The 21484-nt window shown below is 50.1% G+C and overlaps 1 protein-coding gene across 1 annotated transcript; it reads left to right on the top strand.

Annotated features, from left to right (window-relative positions):
- Window positions 1-660: 660 nt before the first annotated feature.
- LOC123371175 (butyrophilin subfamily 3 member A3-like) lies at window positions 661-20186 on the top strand. The gene is made up of 11 exons (XM_045018474.1): window positions 661-807; window positions 4885-5123; window positions 8178-8335; window positions 10913-11260; window positions 11934-12215; window positions 13859-13975; window positions 17343-17392; window positions 17475-17505; window positions 18284-18304; window positions 18402-18428; window positions 19307-20186. Exons 3-11 carry the CDS (start codon window positions 8236-8238, stop codon window positions 19807-19809), a joined length of 1479 nt encoding a protein of 492 aa, XP_044874409.1. The 5' UTR covers window positions 661-807; window positions 4885-5123; window positions 8178-8235; the 3' UTR covers window positions 19810-20186.
- The last annotated feature ends 1298 nt before the right edge of the window (window positions 20187-21484 follow it).

Raw genomic sequence — 21484 nt, 5'->3', positions numbered from 1 at the left:
AGGTAGGTGGACATTGGTTAGGTTAGAGCACATGGAGGGGGAGCATGTCAGCTGTTGCACCATTTCATAGGGCTGCCCTGCCCTGTCTGCCCTGCTCTAGTCCTGTTGGCACAGGATGGGGGGGACTTTATGTAGGCTATGCAAGGAGGGAGGGAATAACCTCTCTGTGCTCACACTGCCCACCTGTGTGAAGGCCGGGCAGAGTATGGCTCTTGTTGTTTATTCTCCACTGTGGAAGGAGAATGTGGCCTCTCAGAGAGTTTGTTTTATTTTGAACCAGAAAACTTGTGAATTACCTGGAACTGCAGCAAGGCCTCTTCTGCCTTGGACAAGGACTACTGCTGAGGTCTGATTAGTTCTGCACCCCTCTGGCACACTGCTTCAGTCAGAAAAATATAGTGCTTGTGGGGGCAGAAAGCCTTGGCATATGTGTATGACAGAAATTGTTGTGACAGTGACTGAGCGAGCAGGAAAATGCCTTAAAAACTAAAGCTGTCACCACCCTTGGACTGTGTGTGTGTTTCTTAAAATCTTTTATCTCTGTGTACCATAAATGAGATTCCTGTAATTTACCAGTGATGGTTTCACTTTCAATTGGAAGATTCTAGATGCATGGAAAATGTTTCTGTTCAGATAAAATTGCTGTAAGTTAACCAGCAATATCTGTCTGAACAGACTGGAGTCAGACGTGCAATGTTACCGTAAATACTGAGACGTTCACTTGCAACGCAGACCTGGTAGTTCTGAAGGTAGGACCCCTTCCTCCACCACCAGCCTCTGCCCTTCCCTATAGGATCCAGCAGGCAGGTGAGTGTCAGCCCCTGATTGCTCTGGGTGAGGCTCTGTTGTTCTTCATGGGAGCTGTTCCTATGGATGGGAGTCTGTCTGGGGCTCTCACTTTCCTACGCTGGAGGGTAGGGATAGGATACAGAGGGACCTAGACAAATTAGAGGACTGGGCCAAAAGAAACCTGATGAGGTTCAACAAGGACAAGTGCAGAGTCCTGCACTTAGGACGGCAGAATCCCATGCACTGCTACAGACTAGGGACCGAGTGGCTGGGCAGCAGTTCTGCAGAAAAGGACCTAGGGGTTACGGTGGACGAAAAGCTGAATATGAGTCAACAGTGTGCCCTTGTTGCCAAGAAGGCTAATGGCATTTTGGGTTGTATAAGAAGGGCATTTCCAGCAGATCGAGGGATGTGATCATTCCCCTCTATTCAGCACAGGTGAGGCCTCATTTGGAGTACTGTGTCCAGTTTTGGGCCCCACACTACAAGAAGGATGTGGATAAATTGGAAAGAGTCCAGCGGAGGGCAACAAAAATGATTAGGGGGCTGGAGCACATGACTTATGAGAAGAGGCTGAGGGAACTGGGATTGTTTAGTCTGCAGAAGAGAAGAATGAGGGGGGATTTGATAGCTGCTTTCAACTACCTGAAAGGGGGTTCCAAGGAGGATGGATCTAGACTGTTCTCAGTGGTAGAAGATGACAGAACAAGGAGTAATGGTCTCAAGTTGAAGAGGGGGAGGTTTAGGTTGGATATTAGGAAAAACTTTTTCACTAGTAGGGTGGTGAGGAACTGGAATGCGTTACCTAAGGAGGTGGTGGAATCTCCTTCCTTAGAGGTCTTTAAGGTCAGGCTTGACAAAGCCCTGGCTGGGATGATTTAGTTGGGTTTGGTCCTGCTTTGTGCAGGTGGTTGGACTAGATGACCTCCTGAGGTCCCTTCCAACCCTGAGATTCTATGATTCTATGATACTTTAAAAATTGCTGCAGAAATTACTAAAATGCTCAGAGATCTTTGCAGTCCCTTTTCCATTTTCCTGTAACACAGACTGAAATAGTGTCTGTTTATTCACAGACTGAAATAGTGTCTGTTCCCTGGCAGCCGTGGTTGTACCCACTTCCCTGGGCTGCACCGACCCTCAATGGCTGCCTGAGTGTAGGGGAGATTAGAGGGCCTCAGTGCTGAGGTGTACTGAGGTCTGACTGTGTTGGAATTGCCAGCTATCACTGTAAGGGTGTGTGGTGGGGAGCGAGGAATTCCCTGGTCATACTTGCAGGCTAGAGGGCTCTGTAGATAAGCTTGTGATTGTGCCAGCAGTCAGTTTGCAGACAGCCAGCTTAAAGTAAGTTGGGGAGAGTTGTGCTTTAGGGAGCAGCCTGCTTTGTCTCTCTTCTTAGTGTTGGGCTCTTGTGTGTGTGTTCTGAATTCTGAGAAAAAAATTTATGTTTTTATTTAACTTCTCTCTGTGTGTGCTGTGAACACAAGAAGTGCCACCTTAACCTAGATTCCTGGTAAACCTTCCACTATCGGAAACCTTTGCCAGGATATCGGCTGGCATAAATCAGTATGACCCCTGGAGGAGAGCTGGAGACATAGGCAGTAGCCTCTGCAGAGTTCAGTTTGCAATGAAGTTTTTGTTTAAAACCTACTTTTTTCATCCTCTCTAAATTCCAAAAGATAAGTCAGCTCAGCCTGATTGTCGGGGGTGAGATCAAGTTATTGGGGAAAACGAGTTATTTGAACAAGGCATTGCTGAGCTAGGACACCTTGATTGTGAGCTGATTTTTTTTAACCTACACTGAATGAAAAACAATTGTCCTCTAGTGCAGGGGTGGGCAAACGTTTTAGCCCGAGGGCCACATAGAGGTACGAAACTATATGGAGGGCCGGGTAGGGAAGGCTGTGCTTCCCCAAACAGCCTGGCCCTGCCCTCGGGACCTCCCATCCCTGACCGCCCCCTCTGGACCCCACTCTCATCAACCTCCCTGACTGCCTTGACCCCTATCCACAGCCCCGACCCCTGACAGGCCCCCCCATGCCTATCAACCCACCCCTGCTCCCCATCCCCTGACCACCACCCCCAGAACCCCTGACCCATCCAACCCCTCCTGCTCCTTGTCCCCTGACTGCCCCCTTCCAGGACCCCCTGCCCCTAACAGCCCCCTGGGACCTCACTCAGTATCCACCCCCCCACTCCCTGTCCCTGATCCACACCCCCGCTTCCTGATAGGCCCCCTGGGACTCCCACACCTATCCAGCCACCCCCTGCTCCCTGTCACCTGATGCCCCCCCGAACCTCCGCCCCATCCCCAACTGCTCCCCGTTCTCTGACTGCCCCTCAGGACCCCCTGCCCCTTATCCAATCCCCCCATGCCCCACCCTATTACCATGCCATTCAGAGCGGCAGGACTGGCTTATTGGAAAGCCTGGGAAGTGGGTGGGTACAAGCCGTGCTGGTGGCATGGTGAGCTGAGGCTGCGGGGGAGAGGGGACAGCAGGGGAGGGACGGGGGGCAGCCTCCTTGGCCGGGAGCTCAAGACCCAGCAGGACAATCCCATGGGCCATAGTTTGCCCACCTCTGCTCTAGTGGGACTCCTCTGATCCCCAAAGGAGGGAGAGCCCTTTATTCCTCCTGCCTCAGGAACTCGGTGACTCAACCGAGGACCAATGGGCCCTGAGCTCTTTGCACGTGTGTCTCCCTCTGGTGTCTGGAGGCATGTTGTCCAATACTGTCTCCTGTTTCCTAGGGCTTCCCCATTGGATTAGTCTGGCAAATGGGTGACACAGGGAAGAACAGGAGACCCACAAACTCAGAGCAGTGGACTTCCACTGCTGACATCTTCTGTGTGGGACCTGAACCAAGGGCCAGAATTGATAATATGAAGCTATTAGACCTCATTTCTTGAACCACAGATGAGAAGGCCCAGTGCTAACACTAAATTCTGCAGAACTTCAGCTCCCCCCCCCCAACAATTGTGTTTAAACCTGAGCATGAACTATTTCACTGCTGTCCATTTTAGTAGCTGGGCTAGGGTAGAGGGTGGGAGGGCAACCTTGCGAGTGAAGTGGGAGTAGCTGAGGGGAAGGAAATGCCAAGGGAAGACAGGAAGAGGCAGGGGAGAAAAAGGAAAGCAGGGAAACAAGAGGATGGGGAAGGAAGAGGAACAAAGGACAGAGAATGGTGGTCACAGTGGTGAGCGTTTTCCCCACTGAGTGATGCTGAGCACGATAACAAGGCCCTGGAGAAGTAACACGGTGATGATAATGAACAGGGAATTTACTCTATTACTGCTCTTAATCTCCCATGGAGGCTGGTGAGGGCGTCACTTTGGAATGAGGAGAGTGGTGAGCCCTAAATGGATGCTCTGGCCCAGAGATCATAGTACAATGGAATTTGGCCCCCTGCACAGAATGAGATTAACACCCCTAGGCTAGAGGGAGGTGCACTGGCCTGGGAGCCAGGAGACCATGAGGTCTAGTCTCACTTCTTCCACTCACTCGTGTTAACAATTCTCTGCGCTTCACAGTATTATTATTGATCAAGGTGTCATGTCCCTACCTGAGGAGACCATCAAGGATCCTTGTCCCCCTTCTAACAGAAGAGGTAACAGCGAACCTGAACATGAGATGTTGCACAAGCTCAGTTCTAGTAGCTTTAGGATCAGGACAGGTCTCTCCCACATGGCCACAGTGTGTCTCAGACTGATTGAGCCAAATCTGTGTGCTTGGTTCTGCCGAGCCACTTCTGCTAAGTCCAGTGGGACACACAGACCAATTTACCTAGCACATCCTATAATGTGATAGAACGTCTGCGTAGGGAATGAGGAGGAGGCTGCAGGAAGAGCCAGGATGTTGGACAAGTCACTTAACCCGGGATATTTGGAGTAGGGGGTATTGGTAAGAGGGCTGGATCTGAGTCAGAGCTGGATAAGTGAGGGAGGCCCTGACCCTACTGTCCAGGCTGAGGAGCTGTGGGCCAGCAGCTGTGGGAAGAGTGGTGGTTGTGATTGTCAGTTTTGCTAAAAAGCAGCAAAAATTATTTTTGACCTCTGGCGAACCCCCTTGCTCCGCTTTACTCTTTCACTTTCTTCTTCAGCCTTGCTACGTGCAGGAATAAAGAATAAATTCTTCAGCCATTGAACAAGCATTAACAGAAAATTGCATGAGACCAGACTGATACCCAACTGATTCTCTTTTCCAAAATGATTTTGCTTTGTAGCCTCACTTCAATTCATTAATTGTGAGGCACCTCCTGGACTAGGGGCCCATGTAACTGACTGTAGCTGGAGGACAGCAATTCTGTAACGGCTGAGAAGTTTCTCCTGGTTTCATAAGGTAGGTAGCAGGATTTTTTCATTCTTTATCTTGTTTTTAAATCCCTTGTCCTGGATCAGCAGGGGAAGGGTAGTGCAGGGCAGCCCTATCAAAGGGTGCGGCAGCTGACATGCTCCCACTGCATGTGCTTTACCCAACCAATATCCTCGTACCTCCAGAGCTCCCTGCTCTGGCTTCCAATCAGAAAGAACCTCTCAGGCTCCAGGATACATCACAAGGGGCCAGCCCCTTCACCAGAGCCTGACGGGCTCTTCTGTACTGGATAGAGTTACGGGAGAGGGTTGAGGGTTGTTCCTGGGCGGTTAACGGGGCAGTTTTGCAGCTTTGATTTATTGGCTGGCTGAGTTCATTCATTGTGTGTGTGGGATAATGTTTTCCTGCTGGGTGGGCGCCAGCTATTGTGACTCTAATAAATTGTTCGGGCATCCGGAGCATTTTGCAGGCATATTTTGATTGGTATTTCAATCTACAGACAGGCTAATAATAAATATGAGAGCTAGTCATGCATGTTGTCCTCTAAAGGAGGTGTCAGAGTTGCCTGGGGACACCAGTTATTTAACTCCTGCCTCATTTCGCCCCACCCCCACCCCCCAGCAGTGTCCCACAACTCAGCCAGTCCGCCCAGGAGATGGGGCTTCCCTACAGAGGGTCCCTGCTCATGCTCACCCGGTGCTGTCTGCCTCTAATCTGCAAACACTCCATGCAAACTACTGCTGAAAGCTGGAACGAGCAGGGAGAATTGGTAGCTGCAGGGTGATGAGCTCCAAGTTCCATGCGGCCTCCGACTGCCCCCACCCACCTTCTTTGGCATGTGACTCCACAAATAAACAATGCTGCATAAAGCAAAATGTGGCCAGTACCAAGTACTCAGGGATGGCATAGAAAGAGCCTGATTGGCTCAGTTCCCAGTGAAATACCAGCGGACAACCTGCCCCAAATTCTCAGTTACTGAGGGACAATTTTCACTCATTGCTTGATGTATTTGCTTTCCCAACCAACTTTCTGTACAACTTTTCATGAGTGATGTATCCAAGTATTTGGAGTCTAATATCTAAACTGAATTGTTAAATTTAATCCCTTTAATTTGGGTTATTGATGATTATGTATTTCTTGTGCTTTTGACTTTTAAAACAAACTTTGTCTTTATGGATAATCTAAGCATTATACCTAGATGTACAGACATTGTTTTCTTAACCAGTGTAAATATTATGTAACTTTTTTAACATTAGCTTTACTAAGCAACAGCTGGAAGTCCAGGGCTAAGGGTCCTTCCAGCCTCTCCTCTTCTCAGACCCACCCAATACAGGAGGAACCCCAGGCTTCCTGCAGTGTTGCTGGTAAAAGCCCCCCCCACCCCACCCCACCCCACCGAGCAATGTTTTATTAGCTTTCTTGGCCTGCCACTGTTCACTTAGGAGAGGTCTCCATTGAGCAGACTTCTGCGATGGCCAGGTCCTCTCCTGAGTTGGTACAGTCCATTTGGATGAGGAGTTCAGACTTTCCCCTTTGGTGTATGATACTTTGCATTTATTGACACTGGATTTCATTTACTCTCCTGTTGCCCATTTCCTGCGTTGTTCAGGTCTCTCTGAAGTTCCTAACTAGGGTGACCAGACAGCAAGTGTGAAAAATCAGGACAGAGGGTGGAGGGTAATAGGAGCCTATATAAGAAAAAGACCCACAAATCAGAACTGTCCCTATAAAATGGGACATCTGGTCACCTATTCCTCACAGCCCTCTTACGGCCTGACTAACCTCAATATCTTCGTGTCACCATCATCTATCACTACCTCACCACCCCTCACCATCCCATTCCAGCTCATGAATACGTTTATGAAAGAACACAGGACATAGTGCAGAACTTTGAGGCCCTGCTGTTAATCTTTGGCCATAATGAAAACTGACCATTTATTCCCACTGTCGCCAAGCAGGTTTCTGATCCATGACAATATTTTGCCTCTCCCCCATGACCTGATTTCTTTAGTAGCCTCTTGAGAGGGACTGCGCCAAAGGCCTTTAGAAAGTCCAAGTAAATTACATCTACTATCCCTTTTGGCACATTCAAAGAATTCTAACCAATTAATGAGCAATGAATTTTCTTTTTAGAAGCCATGACAGTTTCCCCAGTTGATTGATGTTGCTGATGCCCCTGTTCTATTACTGAGCTGCACACAAAGATAATTCCCCAGGGCTCTGCTAGGTTGTTTGATCTTGTTGGTGCCAGGAACCTGATTCCCCAGAGGGGACTTTCTCTGCCTGAGGCTTTTGCTGAGCCCTGTGGGACCAGTCCTGCTTCAGGGTGCTGCCTGAGGCCCTCAGCCAGCTGTACAGCCGGCATGCACTGACTCCAGCTGGGCCCACCCTGGGATGCCACCCTTATGGGCTGGATTGTGACAATCCAGGGCCCCAGTTATACAGCGTTCCCTGGGCCCTGCCCTTCTCCCCCATTTTCAGTGGCTGCATCAGAGACAACCCACACAAGAACGGTGTGCTAGACTGGCAAGGGCTGTGAAGACTCCCCTTTGGGCAGGCTGGAGTCTCTTTCCCAGATGGACAGGGATGGAGGCTGGGAGACCACCTCCTCCCCCTATGAGCTGCAGCTGGGTGGCAGCAGGACCCTCTGCCATGAGGAGTGGCACAGGGGGCTGCCTTGTGTGTGGTTTAAAAAAGACCCCCCAAGCCCTCTTTGTAGCACAGGGCTGCAGTTTCGAACCAGCACAGAGCTCCCTGAGCTGAGGGCACGTGTAGGCCGGGGGTCAGGAGCTTTCAGCCAGTAGTTCTGGAACTTCTCTAGAAATCGCTCCTTTCAGAGTGGGTTTATTCCTGTGCCAGAGCTGGAGCTGTCCTGAGTTTGGGCCAGACTGTCAGCAGAACTCACCACTTTCTGGGCGCCCAACGTGCTGAGCCCTTTGGAAAATCTGGTCTCAGCTGCAGGTGCTGGGCACCTCTGAAAGGTCTGGCCTGAATGTGGGGTTGTCACACTCCAGTGCCCAGTGGAGTCAGCGTAGTCGCACCAGCTCTGCCTATTTACCACGCTCATGTTCTGGATCGCAGGGTCACGCTCACTGACTCGCTCACCCAGGGCTTGTGTGATCGTCTGGACATCAGGGAGATGGAGGATTCCTCGATGTGCCCCGGCTCCGTGAGGTCACTGCCACTGCTTGGCTTCACCATTTTCCTCATTTCTCTTCACCTTCCCCGGCTGGACTCAGGTAGGATTCCTGGGGCTTTAGGGTCCAGTCTCTCTCTCACAGAAGCCAGCAGCTGTGCTGGGGAAGGCTGGGCCCTCAGTTTGAGCTCTGTCTGAGGAAACTCAGGGGTTATGAGCAGAGCAGCAAAGGTGGCAGCTGGTGGACAGAGGACCAAGGGAGTGTTGGGCAATAACTGTGTCTTGTGGCCTACAAGAGGTCCTCACAGCAAGTCTCCAGCTGGCAGCATGTGACGGCTGTGCCCAAAAATGTCCCCATGAGGCTGATTGATTTCTGGTTCAGTGGGATGTGTCCTGCCCCTAGGGGCAGTGGGGATGTATAGCTGGGTCCTGCTTGCAGGGACAATCTGTTCCGTAGAATGGCCTCAACAACTAGAAACTGCCCATAGCCTGGTCCTGTCCTCAGCAACTAGAAACCTTTGTCCAGAAATGCAATGGAGAGTTTTGGGGGCCAGGGATGCGTCTGAGTGTTCACAACTCGGGGGAGAGCTGGGTAGTGGAGATACTAGGTGACACCTGGTAATAATCTTCCCACTGGCACCAGTGGGGCCAGGATTTCATCTCTGGTGCTCTGAAGAAAAGGGCAGACTGGCTTGGAGGGAGGGTGGGGGCTAGGTGGGAAGGGTGGGAAAACAAGGAGTAGCTCCCAGGCACAGCAGGGCTTTGGTCACACTCTTCCAAACTCTGGGAGAATTTACATAAAGTTACAAAGATGATTTTCAAATGGCAAAAATTAAAAAAGCGGAAACCTGGCTGAATCAGGTTTGATTAGAAGTGGTTTGAAAAGGCCAATTATTGTTGGTGGGAAGTTTTATTTAAACTATTTTTCAAAATTTCCTACCAATTGTTTTTTCTTTGTTTGTTTTGTCCAAAGCCTGAGAAGTAACTGTACTGAGAATGTATTTTTTTACTGACAAATTTTCAGTTTTCAGACAAGTTTTATTTATGTTTTTTCAACATGAAGGGAAATTTTTGACTGAAATTGAAAATTTTCATTTTGCTCAAAAAGCCACATTTTGTCAAAAAAAGTTTTGATAAAAAAATTTCAACCAGCAGTAATTTTGATAAAGTGATCAGTTACAGTCCCTCTGAGTGTTCTGCCTAACTCTGAGACATGGCCGAAAGCAGGTGGAATGTACAGCACAATCATGATACATATTTGATATGTTATAGGAAGCCAGGAAAAAATGACAAGAAAAGAGGAGCTGATTTCTAGGAGAAGGAGGATTTTAAAATGTTTTCCTAACAGTGTAGTAAAGGTCTCAGTGAGAAGATCACCTAGGAGATGTAATTAGGCCTTAAGGAGATATTGTGCCAAATCTAAAGATGAAATTCTGCCTCTCAGGAGGTGCAGCCCAGGATAGAGCCTGGCTTTTAGCCACCTTTGCATCTCCTGGATCCTGGGCTGTTCCAGGGACTGCAACAGCCCCCAGTGTCAATTAGAGCACCCCTAGGGTTGCTCTAGCTTGCAGCAGCCTCCACAGCTGCTCTGCAGCCCTGGTATTGGCAGAACGCCAAGTGCTCCAGCCACACCGTGTGCCACACTTTGGTGCTCTGAGGATATAGTCAAGTATTCCAGCCCTGAGCCACTTCTGCAGAGGGGATTGCCCAACCCCCTTTACTCTGCCAGAGGAAGGTGAAAAGGCCAGAATCCATCTGTATATGATGGGCCAAGGCCACTCACTCAGTGGCAGAGCTGGGAACAGGATGCAGGTGTTTGTGGCTTCTGGTCCCACACTCAGTCCCCCAGGCTCTCGGGGCTCACAGCATCACATTGCTTCCATTTATATGGCTGTCAATATGTCTGTGCTCTGCCCTGCCTTTAAAGTCTCTTGGGAGTAAACCTTCAGCAAGGGGTCACATTTTCCAAGAGGGTAGCCACCTGGCCTCAGTGCCTCTGAGACTGGCCTCTGGGCTCTAGCTCTCCTGTTTCTCATGGTGAGCTCTGCCCAGTGACTACAGGATAGGGTGTATTACTCAGCTGGAACACAGTGCTGGGAAATCCTGGGGTTAGCACAGAGGGGCAGGGGTTAAAACACGGCTCAGAGTGGCTGAAGCCAGGGCTCCACTGAGCCATGCTGCTGTGCATCCATCTGGACACTTTCTCTCTGTCCCTTTGCCTCTGAGTGCTGAACGAAAGGTCCTGTGTGTCTGTGAACAGTGTTCTTAACACAGGCTCCCTGACACCCCTCATCCCCTGTTCTCCTGCTGCCAAACCATGCTGAGTTCCAATGTCCAACCTGCATTGGCTCCCCAGCCATTAAGTGATAATGCCCCAGCCCTGGCTCTTTCTTTTTCCTCTTCCAGACTGGATCCTGCGTTCACAGATGCAGGTTGTATTTAGTTCACTTTAATTATTCTGGTAAGGAAACCAGGTGGTAACATATTTCAGATATCTCATGTCGTCCATCTGTCTGGAGAGACATTTTAACCCTTGTGCATTCTGGGGGTAACAATACAGAGTCTGACAGGGAGACCCTTTGCTGATAAAAATATTACAGTAAATTCCCATTTCCATTGCCATGACATATTCCTAGTTCCATGTTAGCTACAGTTTGATTTGTCCTGGTTCCTTCTACAGTGAGTTTCAAGGTGATTGGACCCGATCGCCCCATCAGGGCCCTTGTGGGAGAAGATGCTCTGCTAGCCTGTCACCTCTCCCCCAGGATGAGCGCTGAGAGCATGGAGGTGCGCTGGTTCCGATCCACGTTCTCTGCAATTGTCCATCTCTATCGGGATGGGAGAGATCAGGTTGGCCAGCAGATCGCACCGTATCGAAGCAGGACGAAGCTACTGAAGGACAGTATTGCTAATGGGACTGTCTCCTTGAGGATACACAACATCACCATCTCTGATGAAGGGACTTATGGCTGCCTCTTCAAATCACCCACCTTTTACGAAGAAGCTATCTTGGAACTGGAGGTGGCTGGTCAGTAGCACGGGATGTTGTTTACTCTTCCCAGCACCAGTGAGCACTGGTCAATGGTGTGTCTCACCCCCACCCCCACGGTTCTGGTCTGCTCCGACTAGTCACCTCTCACAGGAAAGGCACCAGAGACCTAGGGAACGAGGCCGACTGCTAATGGGTTTGATGCACTCGGCTGCCAACTCCTCAGACCCCCTGGAGTAACCAATTCCATGTCCAGTTCCTCCACCCCCCAGCTGCTGGGGCATCTGTCTGAGCAAGGATCAGTCCCTGCCTGTTTCCCTGACCTCTGTTCTGGGGACATGCCCCAGACGTGGCTGCTCATCCCAGGGAGCGTGACCCCTTCTCCCACAATTTTCTTGGGCACTGAGAAAGTTTGTGGAAATCTCCCAGAAGCCTCTGCTTCCAGGAGCTGTTAGAAGACCTCTAGGTAGCACGGTGTGTCTATGACTTGTGAGATACCCTGAGGTCTGTGCAGCCACAGGTGGTGACTGGAGCTTTGTGTGTGGTCTACCCATCACGTGGTAGATCTGTATGTAACGTCATGGCGAGTGAGGACACTGCTACACCACTGGGCTCACACTGCCACAGTCCCACCACTCCATTCTGCACCAGTGCAGTTCTCTGGTGGCCCCAGGGTGTAGCAGTGACACAGGTTCACTCCATTCCCCTCCAGGTCTGGGCTCCACCCCTCACCTTTCTGTCGATGGCTATCAGCATGGAGGGATCCACGTGGTGTGTGAATCAGCTGGATGGTATCCGGAGCCCCAAGTGCTGTGGAGAGACCTCAGTGGGCAGCGACTAGCACCAGCGATGGAGAAAATATCCCAGCGAACTGACAGGCTGTTTGATACTCACAGTGCTGCTGTTATAACAGACGCTTCGAACCAGAACCTGTCCTGCTCTGTCCTCAACCGCCATCTCGGCCAAGAGAAAACGGCAAAGATGCACATAGCAGGTCCAGGGCCGGCCTTAGGGAAAATGGCACCCTGGGTGACCTTGTATTTTGGCACCTTGGCACCTATGGATGCAGTGCCTCCCTATTGCCCCGACCCCTGTGGGTGTCCTCCCATTGCCCCAGGCCTCCACCGGCTCCCCACAGCCCCAGGGTCCCATTGCCTCTTCCCAAGAATAGAGTAAGGGAAGGAGGGAATCAGGCAGGTGTGTGTGGGGGGGAGATGGACCCATCTTGTGCTAGTGCAGGGAAGCTGAGAGGTGGCGCTCACTGATAAAACTGAGTGGGATTTCACACATCTAATCTGAGATGTATGTGTGAAACTATTTGTAAAATACACAATAACAATAATAATGAAAAAAAACCCTTCTCCCCCAACCCCTCCTGCTCCCTGTTCTCCCCAGCTCCAGCTCCCCTAAACCCTTCTGCACCCCCTTCTCTTCTAAACGCTGCACTCCCATCCTGTGCCTCAACCCCTGCAGCCCTTCTGCCCAACTCCCTCCTACATTCCTTCTTTCCTAGCCTCGTACTCCCCTCCTGCACCCCAACCCCTGCACTGTGCCACCTTCTCCACTAACTCTCTTGCGCCCCTCGTCCCCAACCACCTTCTACACTCCCTTCTCCTCTCCTATTTCCCATCCCCCCTAAACCTTACTGCACCCCCTTCGCAGCAAAGCCCTGCACTCCCATCCTGTGCCCCATCCCCTGCACTGCACCCCCTTCACCCCTAATCTCAGCAACACTCCTGTGCTCCACCCCTCCACCTCCTTCTCCCCAGCCCCCTTTTGCACCCCTTCTTTCTTAGCTCCTGCACTCCCTTCCTGCACCCAGGTGGGGAAAGTGACCTGGATGCTAGGGGCAGCTGGCATTGCTGCTCCCTCTCCCCTCCAACTCCTCTCTCGCATTGCTCCTCGTTCCCCCCCCTTCCTCTGTGCCCCCTAGGGGGCTGTGAGGGGGAGCGAGGAGCAGCATCATGGCTCTGTGCATCCAGGTCACTGCTCCCCTGGGCTGGGTAAGGGGGGTGGGGCAGAGAGCAGCAGCTCCTGATGCCTCCCAGCACAGCCCAGATGGGGCAAGTGACCTGGATGCAGGGAGCCCTGGCATTGTTCCTTGCCCTGCCCCCTCCCACGCAGCCCCCTAGAGGGCACAGAAGAACATTGGGGGGACAAGCTGTATCTGTGCATTGCGGCTCCCCCACCATGTTCCTCCACCAGGAGGAAGCAGGAGAAATCTGGGTGCCCCCTCACATGGTGCCTCTGGGAGTTTGCTGCACTCCTGTGCTGGCTGGCAGCGAGCTCCTCTGACAGTGCCCTGGGCAGTCTCCCAGGTGCCCATCCCTAAGGCCAGACATGAGCAGGTCAGAGCCCAGCACAGCCAGAGTGCTCGGCACCAGCAGAACAAAGTCTCTCACAGCAGACGGCCTATCAGCAATGTAGCCAGGGCCTAGCCAAGTTCAGTGACCAGGCTAAAGCTTGGGCTTCCCTCAGCCTCATGGGATGATCCACTTCTCCGCTCTCAAAAGCCAGACCAAACATGCCTGTGAGATCCTCCCAGACCACCGCAGGATGCTGCAGACTCCCCTTAACTCCTGCTGCTGCCACATCAATTCTGTCTGGGTTTCAAATCAATGTAACTTTGCCTTGCAGATGTGTTCCTCCCAAGGACCAATCCCTACCAGGTGGCTCTGTCTGTGACCCTGGCTGGTGTGTTTCTTCTCATTCTCTTGGCCAGTTACTGCTTCTGGAAGCAGCACAGAGGAAAAGGTAGGGTGACAGAGGGGAAGGAATGCTGTGGGACCAGAGAGAGGGTCTCCTGAATTCAGAGAAGGCTGTCAGGGGGCTTCAGTCCCGTGCCATGAAGAGAGATTTGAGTGAAGTCAGTGAGAGGGCAGGAGGGAGAGGGAATGATCAATGGAAGAGAGGAGCTGAACTCACCCTTGGGTGGGGGGATGTCCTGGATGAGCCACGACTCTGTGTGTGAACTGAGAAGCACCAGATGTAGAGTCACCCCTTTGGGTCTCATTGTAGAATAGAATGTACCTGTCCTTAGGTGCTCAGTGGGCGTTGGAGTCGCCCAGTCTGAAGCAGGAATGAGACCTAGAAAATTGGCCATGGATCTGTATTGTCACTTGTATCACACTAGCATCTGTGAGCACCAAACACACCTATTGGGAGACAGTCCTGGCCCCAATTAATTTATAATCTGGATGATTGTCTGCTCAAGGCATGCTCCTTTGATGATGCTTTGACACCCTCACAAAAGACTGTGGACCTATTCCTCCAACTGTCTCTAAAAGTAGACATTCAAAAGACCATATTAACTCAAGTATAACATCTGGAATTCATAAGGGCCTACCTAGATGCAGCAGAGGCCAAAGCCTTCCTCCCCTTATGCAGGTTCAACACTATAGACAACTTAATCTCGACCACCCTCAGACCTTGGTCAGAATTGGTCTTCAACTACTGGGACACATGGTAGCAGGCATGTCATAGGTTTATTCTCTACTTTGAACTTTAGCGTTCACAAGATGGGGACCTGCATGGGCTCCTCTAAACTTAAATCCTAGTTTAGATCTGGTAAAAGCTGCCACCAGCCAGGTTTTTAGTGTCTGGCACACTCCCTGTTCCCCCAAAGCTTTCCCTGGGAACACAGATCCAAACTCCTTGAATCAAAACAAAGAGGGATTCACTTTTCCCCCCCCTCCCCTTCCCCTGAAAATCCAAACAAGGGAAGAAATCAATCAGGTTCTAAAAAAAACGGATTTTATTAAAAGAAAGAAAAAAGTACATGATCTCTGTATCAACAGGATGAAAAAATATACAGGGTCTAACTTACGAACTTGGAGAGACTTCCCCCCCGCTCCTTTCTCAGAATAATCAAAGTAACAGCAAACAGAAATAAAGAATTTTCTCCAGCAAACACACAATTGCAAATGCAGAAATTAATTATAAGACTAATCCGCCTTTCTAATACTCACTGTACTGAATAGAAGAAAATACTTCAGGAAACTTGGAGAGCTTGGAATTACGTCTGGCCTCTCTTAGATCCAAAGAGAGAACGGCAACCCAAACAAAGAACACAAACAAAGACTTCCCTCCACAGAGATTTTAAATTATCTTGTCCCTTGATTGGTCCTCTGGTCAGGTGTCTGTCAGGTTACTGAGCTTGTTAACCCTTTACAGGTAAAAGAGACCTTAACCCTTAACTATCTGTTTATGACAAGGCACCTTTGTAATAAATCACGTGAGACTCCACAAGTACTGCCTTCAGTGATGGTTCAGCACAGTATACATACCAGGCACACACAGTATAAACAAACTTCTATTGATGCCCTCAACAGTCAAAAACTCCCTCGACTAGTGGAAAGATCCTCACAATGTCTGCTCAGGAGTTCCCTTCACTCAACCAACCTCAAACTCTGAACAAAGACTCTCTAGATGGATTTCAGACTCCATTACCCATTGCTATCAAACTTATGGCATTCAACCTTCCAGTACAGGTCAAACTCACTCCAGGCGATCTCTCTCTTCTTACACCACCTTACTCAAGAATGTTCCAGTCACATACATGTGCAGAGCAGAAACTTGGACATCTGCTCACCCATTTGCTGAACATCATGCAGTCACCCACAACTCAGCAGAAGCACCTTAAAAGTCTGGGGGGGATCCACAGGCACCTGAACTGTGGCTCCACCCCATGTGCCATGCCCCCCCTGAGGCACCATCCCTGCCCCTTCTTCATGTGCTCATGCCACCCATTCCCCCCAAGGCCCTGTCCTCACACTACCTCATCTCCCCAAGCCCCTGACCTTGCACCAACCCTTCCCCCAAAACCCCAATTTGACCCCTCCTTCCCCACAAGACCTTGCTTGCGGCTCACTCCTATCCCCCCACACTTGACCTTACAGCTGCCAAAAAGTTGGGGGAGGGCCTAACCCCTTGATCCCCCCTGTTCCGGCACCCCTGCATCTGGTGCTATATTTTATTCCAGTGTCTGATGCTCAGTACTAGACTCGACTCTGAAACTCCACCCCTCCATTAAGGGTACTGCTGCAGCGTTGCTGAGAGCAGAGCAACCATAGAGACACCACTGAAAGAAGACGAAAGGGTTACTCACCTTGTGCCGTAACTGTGGTTCTTTGAGAGGTGTGTCCCTGTGGGTGCTCCACTACTTGCCTCCTTCCCCTCTGTTTTGGCGCTCTTACCTATAAGCTCTGTGGTAGAGAAGGAACCGGGGGCAGTTTGTTTGCACAGCACTATATTGACCTAATGCAGAGCACAAGATGGGGAGAGTGTATGTGTGGGCCAAACAGAAACTGCTACCTAAAATCTCTGATGTGAGGCCCAGGGGGTATGAATACACAGAGTGGAGTACACAGAAGGACACATCTCGAGGATCTGCAGTTACTGCACAAGGTGAGTAACCCTTTCTTATCCCATTTTACACTCAGGGAACTGAGGCCCGGAGATCAGGGCCCCAATTCAGCTAGAATCAGGCTTAACTTTAAGTGTGTGAATAATCCCATTATTATAAGTCAGTCTCTCACTGTCAGGCATTTTTTCCAGCCCTCAATTAATTTTTGTGGCTCTTTTCTGCACCCTTTCCAGTTTTTCAACGTCTTTTTTTCAAATGAGGTCAGCCAGTTGTTCAGGCAACCCCACAGCCAGGTGCACTGGCTGCAAGCCAGTGCTGGAGTGGCTCAGGGCAGCTGGTCCCAGAGACCACCTGAGCAATGGTCCCTCGGGTGGCCGGAGCAGCTGCTGCCCAGTGGACCCTGGCAGCTGGTGCCACTGGCCCTGCTCCCCCTCCAGCAGCGGCCCCCCTAAGATTTATTTAGGGGTACTTATAGTATAAGTTATGAACTGGTCACGGTGAATTTTTTTGTTTATTGCCCGTGACCTGTCCACAACTTTATCTAAAAATAACCGTGACTAAATCATAGCCTCATGCATGGTACAGGGGTGACTGAGTGAAGGTTTAAGGTCTGTGATATACTGGAGGTCAGACCACGATCCTTCTGGCCTTAAACTCTGTGAATCTATGAGTTTCTGTAAAATAGCAGCTCTTTGCTAGTATTAGAAGGGACCATTGCCTCCCAGAATCTCACCTCTTTCACTCTTCTTTCTTTAGAAAATTTACAATCTGAACTGGAGAAAGAGAGAGAGAAGTTCCTGGGACAAGTTCCCTGAAATAACAGTAGAAATAACCCAGTTAATGTAACAACATGAAACCTCACCTCTTTCTTCCTTTTCTCCTCCAGAGATTCTGCGCGCTGAGCTGAAGAAAGAGAGAGGTAAATGTCTGGGCTCTCACGAGGCTTGAACGATTTTCTCTCGCTGTACATAGTCAGACAGACTTTGGCTTTTGTCTCTGCACTATCTGTTAGGGGAGGCTCTGGGAATCAAACAGACGGGGAGCTCTGACTAATCACAGAGGCGGGTAACTGCTTCATAGATAAGGTTGCTGCTCAGTTTCCAGCGTAAGCCTGATTTTAGCCTCCTTTCAAATCTGCACACAGGGGAGTGTCCGTATCCAAAACTGGGGGGTCTGCCTGGGCCAATGTACCGTTTTGCTACTGAATTTGAAGGAATGGCGGGGTGGGGGGGATCCTGATGCCCTGGAAACAGGGGCTCAGTGCAGTCTCATAGTCTCCTAGCACTCTCTGACCCTCTGAGGCACAAACTCAGTGAGAAGGAGCCAGCTGATGTTGCTGGGTCCCTGAGCTGAGATCCAGTGTCCAGGGACAAGGGTTAGCTCATTAAACCCTCACTTCCACGTTATCAGGGCCTAGCCCCTCACCAAGCTGCCTGGCACATGGGGAGTGTGGACACTACACCACAGGTGAGCCCGGCTAGGGCAGGGCCATGGGAGCCCAGCGAGGGTCAGATGCCAAGAAGGGGGGTGTGATCCATGGAGAGATCTATGAGGATGGAGCTCAGGCCAGGAGACCTGGGCAGAAAGAGGCCAGCAAAGAGCACAGTGGAGAGGGCAAAGTGGCCCTTTAAAGGCACATTCCCTAACCCAGGAGCTGTTGTAGAACTCACTGCATATTCATGTCTCTCTGTTTGCAGAGAAATCCCTGGCTGAACTTGGTAAGTGCCATGTGCCTCCTTTCCCGCATATGACATTGTGTCCTATGCCAGCAGGCATGCTCTGGGGACTGCTCACCTCTTGTGTGTTTGATTTCAGGCTGGAGTAAAGTCAGCAAAAATTCAGGTAAGCGAAGCTGGTATTTTAATGACAGACACACACACACACGCACACACACACACGCACACACACACCACTCTGCTGCCCACAGATGCACACATGCCAGAAGTCACAGGGAAAGAGCAGTATGATCAGCAAAAATGCCAGATTCGTCCCCAGTTTCCTTGCATGAAACAAATGCTCACACTTAACTATGGAGTCACGAGTGCTCCAGTGTAATTGCAATACCTTAGAGTGCTCCTGAGGCCAGGAACTTACCCGCTGTCAGTTCAGGGGGGTAGGTGCTGACAGAAGTTGGTAATTATGGTTCAGAGTTGGGGTTTTACTGGACACACATGGTGAATTCTCATATATTGTGTTGTTAATTGACTTCATGAATTAGAAGGGTTCTAGGAAACTGTAAATTACCTTAACTGGCGGCCCCACAGCACAGATTTTGTGGTAGGTGACTACTGAATTAATTTAATGGATGAAATGATGATCGTGTGTGTAACACCTGAGCTCACTCCTCACAGTGGCCTCGGTAGAGGTTACAGACAGGCCCAATGGAAGCTAGAGGCATTTCCAGCTCTTTCAGGGGAATCATTTGCCCCTAGTGCCTGGGAGGAGAGCTGCAGTGAAATGCAGAGAAGCAGGTCCCCAGGAGGTAGAGGCTGGAAATCAGTGTCCTAGCTAAGTAGAGCTGGGGGGTAGGTAGGGTGACCAGATGTCCTGATTTTATAGGGACAGTCCCGATTTTTGGGTCTTTTTCTTATATAGGCTCCTATTACCCCCCACCCCCGTCCCGATTTTTCACACTTGCTGTCTGGTCACCCTAGGGGTAGGATGGGAAACAGCCCCTATGGGTTGGGCTCTGCCCCTGATGCTCTGCCCCATCTCTGCAGCGATGGTGATTCTGGATCCGGACACGGCTCACCCCTGCCTCCTGGTCTCTGAGAATCAGCGATCTGTGAAATGGAGGGATCTGTGGCAGGATGTGCCTGACAACCCTGGGAGATTTGACTGTGAAACCTGCGTGCTGGGCTTGGAAGGGTTCACCTCGGGGCAACACTACTGGGAGGTAGACTTTGGAGGTGGTAGGACCTGGGCTGTGGGGGTGGCCAGAGAGTCTGTCAGGAGGAAAGGCTGGATCAACTTTTCTCCTGAGGAGATGATCTGGGCCATGGATCAGTGTGGGGGCCATTTCCGGGCTTGCACTTCCCCGGATATCCTCCTGCCCCTGACTGTGAGCCCCGGGAGGATCGGGGTGTATCTAGACTATGAGCAGGGCCTGGTGTCATTTTATCAACCTGGTATGGAGACCACAATCTACATTTTCACCACCTCTTTCACTGGGAAGCTCCACCCTTTCTTCTGGGTGTACTCCCCAATCACGCTGTGTCCCTGAGATATGGCATGGGGGGAGATAGCACCTCTCATTGGGGCCCAGCCCTGCCCATGTGAGTCTGGCTGTTCATTGCACTGAGCTCAGACAGAGGTGGCTTGAAGCCACTTTGCTTTTCAGTGTTAAAGTGGCTAGTAACTCCTGAGGATGTGGCTGCTTCCGGCTGAAGGCATGTGCAACATGCCAGCAGCACAGTAAAGATGTGCAGTGTATGGATACTAAATACATCATTCCTTCTTTTCTTTGTATATGCACAGCTCTAATGCAATTGGTCTGGCAGTAAGGATTGCTCATTGGATGAGTATTTATGCTAATCAGTACATGAACACTAGAACTGGCTGGAAAATACATTTTAACATTAAATAAAAATATCAAAGAGGTGTTTGTTTTGTTGTTTTTCTGAAATGGGCAAATTTTTCATTTTTCAAAATTTCACATTACCTATTTTTTATTCTCAACATTTGGGATTTTACAAAATGAATATTTTCACTTTTGAAAATGCTACCATGTGATTAAGCTGAGGGCTCAAAATTGGCAAAGCAGAAGGAATCGTGATATTATGGTGATGAGTAAGAAGCAACATAGAATAGAACCCAAAAAACAATACATAATAAGATCCTCCCCTCCCCAAATAAAAGGTTTAGTTGCAAATTTTGTAGTAATGCAAAAATCTCAAGAAAATCCAAACATTTTCACACAAAGAATCTGTTTTTCAAAACTGGCCAAATTTCCTCAAAATATTTTTTTAATTAAAATATTTGTTCAGCTCTAATTAACACCTGTAATTGCATATATCAATGAATGCTTCCTAGTTCTTAGTTCTGTAATTTCTGAACTGACCATCATAGATAAGTGGAAGTCAGGTCACAAGGAGTAAGAACATGTGTCAGACTATGTCCTGAAATATCACATTGTCCACAATGGATAAAAGGCTCCAAGAAAGCTGATTCCTAACCAGTAACCATGTTCTGTGACAATATTGGTGAACGAAATGGAGTCAGAGGAATGGAGGGAGCTCCAGTTCTCTAGATGAGTGTTGTACCTTTGTTGCCAAGAAGGCCAATGGCATTTTGGGCTGTATAAGTAGGGGTATTGCCAGCAGATCAAGGGACGTGATCATTCCCCTCTATTCGACATTGATGAGGCCTCATCTGGAGTACTGTGTCCAGTTTTGGGTCCCACACTACAAGAAGGATGTGGAAAAATTGGAGAGAGTCCAGCGGAGGGCAACAAAAATGATTAGGGGGCTGGAGCACATGACTTATGAGGAGAGGCTGAGGGAACTGGGATTGTTTAGTCTGCAGAAGAGAAGAATGAGGGGGGATTTGATAGCTGCTTTCAACTACCTGAAAGGGGGTTCCAGAGAGGATGGAGCTGGGCTGTTCTCAGTGGTACCAGATGACAGAAAAAGGAGTAATGGTCTCAAGTTGCAGTGGGGGAGTGTAAGGGTGTGGACTCACCGCTGCAGCGCCTCCTGCTGGTCATCCTCAGGAATTACCTCATTTTCCAGCCAGGAGCACCCTCTGCAGGCCGGTGATCCTCCTTACCGCTGCTGGCCCGTGTCCCTCCCAGGACCCCCGGTGCCCCTTTAACTGGGTCCTGCCCCCTGGCAGTACCCCCACAGTCTGGGCCTCCCCCTCCCAGGAGAACTCCCACCCACTATCCCCACTTTGCCTCA

This window comes from Mauremys mutica, chromosome 5 (genome assembly GCF_020497125.1).
Source record: "Mauremys mutica isolate MM-2020 ecotype Southern chromosome 5, ASM2049712v1, whole genome shotgun sequence".
Classification (NCBI taxonomy): domain Eukaryota; kingdom Metazoa; phylum Chordata; order Testudines; family Geoemydidae; genus Mauremys; species Mauremys mutica.
Note: the sequence above shows the minus strand (reverse complement) of the source record. Positions and strands in the feature narration are given on the sequence as shown.